The sequence below is a fragment of the Dermacentor andersoni genome, chromosome 2 (genome assembly GCF_023375885.2).
Source record: "Dermacentor andersoni chromosome 2, qqDerAnde1_hic_scaffold, whole genome shotgun sequence".
NCBI lineage: Eukaryota > Metazoa > Arthropoda > Arachnida > Ixodida > Ixodidae > Dermacentor > Dermacentor andersoni.
Genome location: NC_092815.1, coordinates 124,339,119 through 124,352,248, shown reverse-complemented (window position 1 = coordinate 124,352,248; position 13,130 = coordinate 124,339,119). Strand labels below are relative to the sequence as shown.

General features: G+C 47.7%; 1 protein-coding gene across 1 annotated transcript in view; it reads left to right on the top strand.

The window, feature by feature from the left end:
- The window catches only part of LOC126541184 (glucose dehydrogenase [FAD, quinone]-like), a 44,101-nt gene that overhangs the window by 15,528 nt on the left and 15,443 nt on the right, over nucleotides 1–13,130 (top strand). The window contains exons 6-10 of the mRNA XM_072286157.1: nucleotides 309–593; nucleotides 4,373–4,540; nucleotides 6,649–6,796; nucleotides 7,224–7,384; nucleotides 11,965–12,148. Coding sequence (XP_072142258.1) covers nucleotides 309–593; nucleotides 4,373–4,540; nucleotides 6,649–6,796; nucleotides 7,224–7,384; nucleotides 11,965–12,148 — 946 coding nt within the window. The remainder of the gene's footprint in view (nucleotides 1–308; nucleotides 594–4,372; nucleotides 4,541–6,648; nucleotides 6,797–7,223; nucleotides 7,385–11,964; nucleotides 12,149–13,130) is intronic.

The following is a 13,130-nucleotide window of genomic DNA, read 5'->3' as shown; positions in this document are numbered from 1 at the left end:
GGGAGGGGGGGGCGATCCTTCATGCTTGCATGATGGGACGAGCACCCACGGCCATCAATACATTTGCCGGCCTCCAAGTACCGTGCTAAGGCAGGTATTATGGGGCCGAATACAGACGCTACATGCTCACTCCGAGAACCCAGGTCTACGGCAACATCCTCACAGTAGGTCACCGTGCGGACGTCTGCGCCACACCAAACATTAAGCGCTGCACCACATCTGCGACGGAAAACCCATCCAACACCGAGCTTGACCTGAGCCAGCATGGGTGCCTGACGTGCAAAGGGGATCATCCGACCTGATGCCAGCTTCCCAAGCCGGGCACAAGAAACGCGTATGAGTGTGCCGGAAAATCCAGAAACAAAAAAGGCAACAGCCCCGTCCTCCGGTACAATCCAGAAAGCGACGAAGCCGATACCAGTCCCGATCCCGGTCGCGATCACGGAGCCAAGGTCCTGCCGACCATTCCAAGAGCCAGGAGCGGGGCCACCATCATCTTCCTCATAATCATCTTTATCCCCACCATTGTCACCACCATCGAACAAGAAGCCGCCGCCACTAAGGCAACAGCTGCCATGAGCAGCGTCCAGAAGGCCAGCCGGACCTAAGGCGTCAAGTTGGTCGGAGGTCCCCCCACCTTGACTGCGAAAAATTTCCTCACTCTCATACGAACCCTAGTTCATACCACAACAACAGTCCCAACAATCCCAACCACAGGCGCCTCGGACCGCACATATAGCTAGTACATAACTGCAATGTGCCACGACATCCAGCATGAGCATCGACAAAAATTTCACCGAGCTATTCAGGAGCTGCGAGAAAGGGTCCTCGCGGAGGTCAAAGAAATTATCAGAGCCGGCTTCGTCGACTTTCAAACAACGGTGCTGAAACCAATGCTACATGAAATTGTGCGAGAGCTCACAGCACATTTCAGTCCCTCTAAATCCTCCTCCTCCTCGTCCTCTTTACTAGTCGCACGCGCTGCATCTACGTCAGCGCCGTCACTAACGACAAGCGAGCGCGCTCAGCCATACGTTCGCCCAGCCCAACCACAGAATGATGGCCCCTCTAATGCAAATGCGAAATAGAGCGGCAGTACTGACGCTTTGGCCGTGAAACACCAGGGGGTACCGTTATAAACAGGGCTCGCCGCAACAGTAAATTTCCGCAGCGTCAAAACTGCCACACATCGTGTTTCTCCAAGAGCCGGGCGCCGCACTTTCTCATATCAGTGGCTACGAGACTTTCAAGGGACACTAAAGGCAAATACTAAGTCAAGCTAAAGTGACAGATCAGTGCTGAAAAATCTCTACGGCGTCAATATTATCGCGAACAGAGCCTTAATAATCAAGAAGTTGAGGTAAATCAGGACATGGTTAGAGACACGCCCGGGAAATTCAAGCAGTTGCCCGATGACGAAAACACTCTTCAGCTAAATTCTGTCACTAGTACTCAATTACTAGTTGCAAAAAACATCCTTGTATTTTATAATAATAAGCTCTACTTGTCCAGTTCTGTCTAATTATTAGAAAAAAGAACTCATTGAAATTACCCTTGACAACGATGCGAGTGGTCGAAAGGTTTCGTTTTCGCTCCACTCTGCGCCGCCGACGCTTTCACGTTTCAGTTGTTTCGTTATCGCGTACTGCTGAGCTGGTTTTGCTGTCTCGCGAAACTCGCGGGAACTGCAAGTAGCAGAGGATTCAACTTCCATGGTACGTCGCGGGATGCCCGAACGGTCTACGCCACTTGACCAAAAAGCAGCTGCAACGGCGAATCCGCTGCTCTGTCTTGGCTCGGTGCTGCCGTCTGTCGGGCGCCGTTTTACTCACCGACGGCAGCAAAGAGTGGTAATGGCGCATGCGACGTCACCACTGCACCTCGGTTAGGTCGCGGGAGTTTTGAATTTCGGAAAAGGTATTCGCACCCTTCCGCTGCGTCTGCTTATCGCTATCATGAACCGCCGCGAGGGAAGCACATCGCTGGCGTATATCGCACAGCTCTTCGTCACATCCCTGTCGCCTTTTAAGCGGCAGCATGCCCTGCTAGATGCTATGTTCGTTTGTACTCGGACAGTTTGGGAGCGCTGCAATCACGGCGCGCAAGCGGATATGTCACGTGGAATTTTTTTTAATTGTCGCTGGCATCCACAGTATGCGGGAAAACACTAATACTTAATAGATAGAAAGTTACAAACTGCCTAATCGGACGTTTTGCGAAGCGCTCTGCAACTTGCTAATTGGAATTTTTCGCCTAACTTCATTTCTTTAGAAATTGATGAATTAATTTTAAGTACTTATCTAATTAAGAAGAATACGAAAAAAAAAGGATTGCCTGACGCACTGCATATAAAAGTGAGCAACATGCATTACGCATCGTCTTAGAGTGCACCGGCATATTTTTAAACTCTGGGTAAAGTTAGCTGAAACACCTTGTATAAGCGTAGAACTTGTAGCTAGGCTATTTGCATGGTAATAGATCTTGGTGACTGGTTCACAGTGCAAGTATACTCAAATACGCGCGGGCACTCACAAAATCACCCCCCGAAAATCACAACTATTTCACTCTGTGAAGATGGAATGGTAGCGAAAGCTGACGACAGTCAAGGCTCTCAAATGAAAAGCAAAGTGCTTTCGCTGCCATTGCATCTTCACAGAGTGGAATGGTTGTCATTTGTTCGTTCCGCATCGCGGCAACGCTCTTCGTTGGTGGTCGTTTCGCCCCGGCGCCGTTTACATGCTCGTTGCTGTTCCCTCCGGCGCTCCTCGTACGCATGTTGTTCTTCGGGTGTAGGAACTATACGTGTCCGCCCCATCGATAGCGCAGCTCTTTTTAGAGCCGATACCTCTCCTGCTTATATACTGCGATAACCTTGACGTCACGCCATTTTTCACGGCGAACGATCTAATCTCTGCCGCATTTGACATATGCGCCACCGCACTGCACCCGTACGTGATCACACACAAGGCAAACATAGAAACCCACTGAGTATATGTTTGTTAGAAATAGCGAAGTCTGTTTCTGTTGCCGAACTAGGGAAGGTTAGTCATATATAGCTTTCGCTGTGAAAAGGACCTCCCTTTTTCACACAGGTGCTCTGGGTGAAAGAAGGGGGTCTGTTTTTTTTTTGGGGGGGGGGGTGTTTGTGTGAGTGCGTGCGTGCATATGAATGTGTTTTCTTGCGCTCGGCAGCTGTTTCCAAGAGTATAAACGACTTCTTAGGTGCGTTGATTTCAAGAATGTTTAATTAAAACCCGCGTAGCATTCTGGTTTCATTATAGGTGGGACCATGCACGCAGGATCTTTGCTTTTGCAAACGGTCGAACATTCAATCAGCTGAGCACCAGGACTTAGCTTTCAGGCAATGGGGCATGTCTTCGTATGGCGAAAGCAGTGTCTCCGGTGGAAGCATTGTCTGAGGCTTTCCTTGTTCGGCTTCTGATTAGACGACTGTTCCGACGCTTGGGATTGATTTCTGTTTTCATTCGCACGCTGAGCCCTTATTTATCGCATCCGCGTCCGGTCGAAGAAGGGTATTTGCGTGTTTTTACACACATGCTGGACTTGTCAGTCGTGGCCGCGTGGCTTTTGTACAGGAGGGCGCAGGCGCAGCTTGCCGAGAGTGACATTCTTCCTCTTGCTCGATTCAAGGCAGAGATCGCCGACTGTCTGACTTCCTATAACAAGTGTGTAGCAGCCAAGAGACCAGGAAGGCCACCTTCGCAATCCATCGACGTGCAGTTGCAGGCACAGAAATCTCGCGGACCAATTGCAGCTGTGCCACCGAAGGATGTTCGAGCCGACCAAGTGGAGCACTGGCCCGAATTTGACGACAATAGAAAGCGCTGCAAGCGTCCACTTTGCGAAAAAAAAAAAAGCTTCTGTGCGCTGCAGTAAATGCAAAGTCAACCTGTGCTTGAATTCAGGAAGCAATTGTTTTGTTCTGTTTCACGAGGCAAGATAGCGCCTCCTTCAGTTGCCAGTTTCACTTCACGTAATGCGGGAAAAGTTTCTGTGGATTTGCACGATGTGTCTTATTTGGCACATACCGATATCTTTATTACCACGAGTCCAATAAACAATTTTTTCAGAATGCTTACTTTTGATGAAAAATACAATTACACAGCAAAAGAAAATTTTTTTCCCGCGTGGTAGAATAATTCGTGCACTAGAGGGTTAAGTTTCCGATGCTTGCCAAACAAACAGAGGCCCGGTCTACTAGCTGTCATGGTTTTCATATCGTGCACGATTTTAGGATCGAAATTTTAACGGGACTAGAGAACAGTGTGTGCTGTATATATTCGACAAACAACTTTTTCCGTAATTTTATTTAAAGCACCAAAGCAATGCATTCTGTTTTCCGGGGACGCAGATAAATTTCGAAGGCAACCATGCAGTGGGCGCGACGTTCACAAGGTACGGCAAGCCGCAGAACGTGTCTGCCAGACGAGAGGTGATCCTTTCTGCTGGTACCATAGGATCTGCCCAGCTGCTGCTGCTGTCCGGTGTGGGACCAAGAGAGGATCTGGAACGGCTACAGGTGGGGCTCTCCTGCACCATCTTTGAAAACATTTCACGGTGACCTTGAAGACGTACTTTGCTAAGCCAGCGAGGTTTCACTGTAGAATAATTTCGCGTGTTGAATACTTATTTCAAACCACATCACACGACAAAAATCACCAGTTTCAAACAACCCACATTCAAGGGTGGCCGAGATGTTTTCATGTAGGCAATGGTAGTGGGCGTTGCTGAGCGTGCAGGATGGGTGGGGGCGGCGCAAGCAAATGTTTTATACAGATGTTTAGCAGATACTTTCATAAACTCAATCGTTATAAGAAAAACAAATGTACTTCATTTTCCTTCGGGATCGCAGAGTTTCTGAGCGTCCCGATTCCAGTTCAGGATGAGCAGCAACGCAATGATATGTTTCCGATAAAATATATAATGGCATTTCTCCTCCACTTGAACTGGAATCAGTGTTTTTCCATAAAATTTATTAATTCGTAATTGCGCCAATAGATGGTGCCGCATTACTTTTTCGTTGTGCTGAGAGCGAACTGGTCACCTATTTCAGCGAAGAAAAAAGGGCTGTCATTAAAGTGCATTTTGCGCTTCTGTCTTCTTACTTTACCAAAATACGTAATCTTATTCTTATCGCTCGCGCATTTTGTAAGGACGAAAAAAGAAAGTCGCCGCTTCACCCGCAATGCGAAGCATTGATTGCGATAGCAAATTAGTGCACAGCTTATACGAAGTAAGGATAGTAGTTTTATCGGCCGCATACAATTGGAAACATTCGCTTACTAACTAAATTAGCAAGAATATGATGTCAACACGCACGAGCAAACATGAACAATCCCACTCGATGAGCGCGGACACTCGCTGTCAAAACGCTGGTCTGAGCAACGCGGCAGCAGCATCGAGCGAAGTGACCTTCGTGCGGCCTACGCCTTCAACATGAGAGTGGCGGGCACACAGCGCGCACAAAGGTACGAGCCGTCTCCAGATCATTTTCAATTCTACGGCCGTTCTACGGCTGAGCGCGGCCGTAGAACGTATACGGACTTGAAAGGGAAAAATTAGCGTCCACCCGAATTGTTGCACGAAGCTAGAAAGGAAACGGAGGATTTCTTTCTGAGAAACCCGTAGGGGTTTCCTTAGTAGCTACGTGTTACAATTCGGGTGGATGCTAATTTTTCCCTTTCATGTAGTTTCCTCCAGCCGGCGGGCTTCTGCAGAACTGATTTGCCTTGCCTCCAGCGCTGCCTCCCCGCTTTCCTTCATATATGGCGAGCGAGATAGAGCCCCGATCGTCAGTTCCCCTTGAGCCCGGTCACGAAATGCGCAATTTCCGGAGCAATCCGCAATCCGCCATGTGTGACACATTTGGCGATTATATATATATATATATATATATATATATATATATATATATATATGTATGCATGTGCATTATGTCTGTCACTCATGTTATTGGGACTTAGGTAATTCTAGCTGAATATGTAACGCCTCACCTTATACAGCGTCACTGGCTGTTAAAAAGGGCTGCGGACCTCGTCAAGCCATAAAAATCCTTTTTGTTCGCGGTCCTCAACATTTTGGTGTTGAAATCAAGTGGATTGAATTGAATTGAATTTCACTCGCACACTTACAGCATGCGACGCGCGGCGACGGCGACGCCGATGGCGACGGCAAGAAATGCGCTTGGAATGTTCACAAAATTGTTATCACAATAAAAGGATGTCCTTCGTTCAACTTTGTCGTGGGAGGAAAACATTAATTTTAACGAGAACATCGAGTGGGTAGAGCTGCCGGAGTTTAATATTTTCTTGTATCGTCCTTTTTGCTTTTCGGCCCCATGTGGTTGCAACACGCGATCTCTTTCCGTTCGTGGCCCTTTGATGAAACTGATGCCTGGTGGTGGCATTGATTGTTTAACGACAGTGCTTTGAAATCGAACCAACAAATCCAGTTGCAACAACTAATTTTGTGATGAAAGCAAGCCAGTACACCCGATGAATTTCTTTTGACGATTGTGCGCTGAACTGCGCTGTGGCAGTATCAGTGAACGTCCCCTTTCGGTACTTTTATAAGCACTTTACATTGTATGACGCCGCGACAGTGAAGCGTTATGGATTTACTGTGCAGATCCCCGTGGTGGCCGATCTTCCTGTAGGGCGCAGCATACAAGACCACTCGTTCCTATATATAGCAGTGCCTGTCATAACCGACTGGCAAGCGGGGATCTCGCCCTTCAGCTTAGAAGATATTGCGCAATTTGAGAGCAACAGAAGCGGTAAGTCCACTTTTGAAGCGATTCCGATGAATAAGGCTGATTTATTCACTGCATCCAATTGTCATGTCATGAAAAAAAGAAAAATAGGGACGAATACGAAGCGTATACCGGGAAATGCACGTTTATATGAGCCTGGTTCACAAATACGAAGCTTCGTTCCAACAAAACGAGTTGTAACTTGGCCCTTGAGAACAAAAACACCATGCATTTGTTAATACAGAAGTTTGCCCGGCGGCATGAAAAAGTTTTCCGCACGCATTTTATATGTACATGTATAAGTTGTGTTCGACCAAGTACAACAAGGATCTACGGCGCGGACTATAGATCCACAGATGGTGATGACTTATTTGTGTGCAGCAAGCGGATGTTAACACTAATCACCTTTTTTCTTGGTTTCTTCCTGTTTCGGCATAATTATGTGCACCAGGGATAGTCACCATACCGTCGGCTATCGAAGCGGTCCAGTTTTTCGGTACCCAGTACGCAGTGGGTCCGGATTCTACTGACATCGAGCTGGGCATCCTTTCGTCTCAACCAGCTAGCCAACTTGCAAGAGCCGAGGTACTCAAAATCGGCATGTTGCCAGAGGTAAGAGCCAAGCGCCGTTCGTATGAAAATGAACTCGAGGTGCGCGATTTTGAGTTACTAAAAAAAAAAAAGAAATCTAGCCCCGCGGATACTCTTCTCGCTGATCACATAGCGGCGACGCCGACTTTGCCAGCCTTGATGCCTCGAGGTGGCATGTTAGGATTTATTGGCCAGTTGCCGGCGCCTACGCTCGCGTACGCATAAAAATTCTGGGGTTTTACGTGCCAAAACCAGCTTCTGATTTGAGGCAATCCACAGTGGGAGACTCCGGAATCATTATGACTAGCTGGGGTTCTTTAACTTTCCCCTAAATCCTAAATCCACAGACACCAGTGTGCTTGCATTTCGACCCTATAGAAAACCGCCGCGACGGCCGGGATCAAAGCTGCGACCTGGAAGGTCACAGGCGCAATGCCGCAGCCACTGGAATACCGCGACAGATAAGGTCACGTAGCGCAGAGTTACCCCTACGTTTAAGCGGTTGTTTCTCATCTACCGCTATTTCTGTGAGGGTACGCTGGCTAAAACAATTCTTTATGTGACCTCGACCACCCGGTCAGGAGGAAGAAATTAAGTAGTGAGACGGACCCTCACTTGAAACAACGATATGGACGGCGTTGTTGCGTGTTTCACCGAAAGCCACTTATTTCTGTTAATCACGGAAAATTGCCGGGATACCACGTGGCATAACGGCAGCCACTATACCATCACCGTCTTGGCCATTCTCTTAAGAGGAAGCTTTAGCTCGGGCCCAACTCCGACGCGGCCTATTCAAATACATGTAAAATGCAAAAAACGTTTTTCTGAGATAACCCCAGGGTCAATTTTAACAAAATTTATTGCATTTGAGAGAGAAAGCTAAATTCTAGTGACTGTTGGAAGCGGAATATCGATTTAGGGCCTGAATTTCCTTTAAACGATTTTGAAATATCTGACCGTTTGAAAAAAATAGAAGCACGAAGTTTACAAATTAATAGCTCCGCATCAAGAACTGATATCGCGGTTCTGTAAACAGCATTCTTTAGACCATTCAAAGCGGACAAATTCGATATGTCATTTTACATCTTACGTGAATTTGTTACGTTGGTTACAAGGGTTTTGCAAAAGTTGTATTTCCCTATTATTAATTTTCTTTTATATTCGTGTGTAACATGCCAATTTTGTCCGCTTTAGATGTGCTATTAGATGCAATTCACAGAATTGTATTATCATTTTTAGTTGTTGAGTTGCAGACTTGTAAACGTGATAATTTCGTTTTTTGAAAATTTTGGATTTTTGCCAATTTCTAATAAAAAATTGGCAACCTAACTCATATATTGAAACCAACAGTCACTAGATTTTAAGTTATTCTTTTAAATACAACAAACCTCGTCAAATTTGGTGCAGTGGTTGCCGAGAAAAACGAATTCTGCTTTTACATGTATTTAGATAGGAGCACTCGAGCTAAAGCTTCGCGTGTTGCAACCACATGGGGCCGAAAAACAAAAAGGACGATACAAGAAAATATTAAACTCCGGCAACCGGAGAGCACGTCATGCACTCGTACTGTTAATTATTCTTGACAGAGGGCTTGGCGCAACTACATGGTCAAATTACAGCGCGAATAGACAAGTGAGAAGCAAAATCCCTGACGAAAGTCGCAGTTTCGCCCGAAAGGCGAAGCACTGATTGAAACAGAGAATTAGTAGATATCTATACTAAGCAAGGATAGTAGTTTCATCGACCGTATAAACTTGTATACATTCCCTTACTAACTAAATTAACAAGCATGGTGTCACGCGCGCACAAGTAAACATCCACACATCTCGCTCGATGACCGCGGAAGCTCGCTGTCAGAACGCAGGAGGGAGGAATCGCGGCAGCAGCAGCGAGCGAATTGACCTTCGTGTATCCTTCGCTTCAACGCAAACGAAACGAAAGCACAACGCACACGAAGCTACCGCCACTACGCGCACTCTGCGAACATCGCAGATGGTTTTTGAAGATGAGCCCCGCGTGAGCGTGCACTTGGGCCATGTCGCAGATTGCCTTAAGTGTACTATAATACGGACCTCATTGTAGTACACTCTACTTTCAAGATACGGCGCCCACACGGCCGGGTTGTAAGCACCAGCCGCCGCAGAGGAGGTCACCCCCCTCCTCACCTCACCCGGTGGCGTTTTTACAATTGCTAGTAAGTACAGCGAGGCGTGGCGCTTCTCATGGCGCTTGACGTTTCTGCGCATGCGCGAGTAAGAACGGGTGCGAGAGGGAAAATCTGGGGGCCTTTGATCCTGGAAAATGTGAGTCTGCCTAGGCACAACGGAGGATGTTTCTTAACGCGTGTTGTATGCGTTTGTCCCCTGGACATGCCGGCGTTGCGGAGTACAGTCCAGTTTGTTTACGCTCCGCCGCCAGCTGCCCGTGCGGTGAGGCAGTGGGCACGGACGCCCCCATTTGGTGATTGCTGTGTCTGAAGGGGTAAGGTTCTGACTGGTGTTGTATAAGTCGCGGGTCAATTTTTTGGTCGTGATGATAGATTGCATTATTTACAAGCACTGCTCCAGGAGGGCACATGTAACCGGCAAACGGAGGCCTCAGGAGAGCACCTGAGGTTATATTAAAGCAGGCGGCGCAGGATCTCCAGGACACCCAAGCGGTAGCAGAGGGATCAAAGCTGGAAGCAGGGCGGCCGGTGGGTTGGGGCCGCGGAGGCTGAAGCGTGCCAGGGGTGTTCGCATAAAAAATTGGCTGTCCGCCAACAGCCGATCTTATAGTCTCCTGGCACGCGCAGGCCTCGCGAAGCCCCAACCCATGGACCAGTTCGGGTACTAGGTTTGATGTCCCCGTTTCCGCTTTGGTGTCCTGGAGGCGCTGCCAATAATGCGAAACAATGACACGCTTTTAATTAGTCAAAAACACGATTGAATAAATATAATTACGTCCAGCCGACAACTTGCGATGCTAATTCATCACTACCGCGCCCCGCGACTTCTGCCGGCACGCCTAGGGACAAACGCATACAACGCACGCTAAGAAACTCCTCCGTTGTAACTATACCCGCGGAAACTTTTTTTGGCTATGAAGCGAAAGCTACGGGGGCGGGGCTTTTGCACATGACTGTATGCGCACGCAATGTGGTCCGGGCGCGCTCTGCACCAGTTTCGGTTTCGCCAACCTCGCACAACCTCTCTAGCCAAGGCAGATACAATAACTCAGCGTGAATCAATGTTTATTCACATACGATATGTACAAAGTTCTTAACAGCCAGCATCGCAGCCTGTGTCGGAGTCCGCAGCAGCCGTATGACGACGCGCCACCGACGCTGCCGTCGGTAGAGCCGGCGCAGCAGTCAGCTCGTTCACTCGTTTTTACGTGCCGATGGTTGCGATTTCCAGAGGGGCTCGCTTGGTTTCCGCCCAGACGCTGGAAAAACTTTTTTTATGTGCTTCAACAGTCTTTAGTTGCTATAGTTAGTCAACAGCCTCTGAGGAGAGTTGATTGGCGGGACAGCAAGCGACGAACACCCTCCAGAAGACACGGGCGTCACGTTGCGTTTCGTGAATGAACAAAACGCGCGATGGTCTCGGGTGTGCGAAAACTCGAAAGAGCAAACTAAAAGTACAATAAAATCCTAATATTTGACTAGTGAATGTCACGTATTGTTTCAAATTGGGTGCTGTAAAAAAACAAAAAGTATTGTTTCCTATTTCTCCCGTAGGAAAACTTCAGCAAAATTGCGGGACTACTTCCAGCAGCGGTGAAAAAGGCGCGCTTAGTTTCCGCAGCCTTCGCTTCATAGCCGACGGACGTTGATAGCCGACGGACATAGCAAACGTCCGTCGTCTCCGCAAGTGCCACGCCTCGCTATACCTACTAGCAATTGTAAATACCCCAAGCGATGCCTCGTGCGTGACAGAAGTGGGCGCGATTCTGCCCCCCTCCTTTCCTCGCTCGCGCACGCGAGATTGAGCCGCGCTCGCCGGCTTACCCCAGCACGCCTTCACTCGCACATACAGCATACTGCGCGCGGCGACAATATTATCGCCCCTGGGCTTTGTACGAAACCTCATGGTGATGCCGACGGCAGAAATGCTCCTGGAGTGCCCATATAACTGCTATCGCAATAAAATTACTTGGTAGTTCATTAGAATGTCTACACACCTCGAAGACTGCCTTCTATTTGCCTTTTACGTCTACAGATACTCTTTCCACAGAGGTGCTTAAGGAGTCCACTTCGCTCTATCGGTCTATATGTCGCCTGACTTTCGGACTGGCTGCTTGGTCTGCAGAAAGTTATTCATCAACAATAAATGTCAGGTGAGAAGTTCACAGGGTGTCTGTATAGAATACGTAGAATTACGCGAACAACACCGTCGCACATTCTGAACACTGTCTTATATTTTCTTTAGGGCTGAAAAAGGACAAGTCGTCGTCCTACATCTCGTCCTCGTCGGTCATTGCATTTGCGCTTGCACTTAACAATGCTTTACAGCACCAAGTACCACCAACTAGCAGCAGTCGCATACACACTAGTGAATAGTGAAGGTACAAGTAATCACATCTCCCCAATAACTGCTTTTGCGCCATGCATTTACTGAATGCAGGCTTACGACAGCTATTTGGGACCGAAGGACAACGTGCCTGGCTTCAGGGCAGCAGTCATCCACAACCGACCGAAGTCACGTGGTCGCATCACGCTGCATTCCTCTGACCCCACTGACTATCCGGAAATCGACCTTCACATGCTGGAACACCCAGATGACGCCAAAGCGGCCGCTGAAGGTATGCTGCTCGCGCACGAGGCTGGCAGAATGTCGGGTGCATTCATTACATGTGAAAATAAGCTGTTGTGCAGGGTATATGACTAAAACTAATTAAATTTTGGGATATTAGGTGGCAAACCCATGACCTAATAATGAGGCATGCCGTACTGAGGGTCTCCTAATTAATTTTGAACACCTAGAGTTCTTTAACCTGCATCTGAATCTAAGTATATGGGAAGCTATGTCTGAGGACTATTCGGTAGTCACCAAGAACAGCTAGCTTGGAACGAACTGAAAGCTCCGTTCGTCCTAATTGCTAAACCGTAATTAACGGTAGCATCGTAACTACGGCACAAAAATAAACTCTTAGCTGATATAGGGGAGCTTTCAATAAGCATACATGAATTTCAGTGTCAACTGAAAGCGAAACGACGAATGTCCACAACTATTTGCAAACGTGATCATTTTCTGATGCTGGAATTTTCACAGGGAACAGTGAATTGTGCAGATGTTTGCATGAAGAACATGAAAAAGTTTGAATACACCGGCTGGCTGTCGCAGCATCCTTTAAGTTGCCAAATTTCCCATAATATGCCTATACTGATTACAGAAAGAAAGAAAGAAAGAAAGAAAGAAAGAAAGAAAGAAAGAAAGAAAGAAAGAAAGGAACAAGCCGCAGTGCTCACACGTTCCACGAAGGGTGCTTGTAACTCTGCAGAATATGTAATAGTAAGGCTCAGGATTTTGCCAAACGGTCTCTAAAGGGAAAGAAAGAGAGGAGCAAGGAAAGACAGAGAGGTTGCCCAGAGACCAGTCCGATTTGATACCTCGAGCTGGGGGAAGGGATGAAAAGTCAGAAAGAAGGGAAGATAGAGAACACTGGTCGCGCCCACATTTGTAGTCTGCAAACGTCTGCTGAGACCTGTCGACTTCAACTACTGCAGTAACGCCTTCGTTGCTTTCTGCGCCAGCGACGCATACGTCCAAGGGTTTTAATGCAG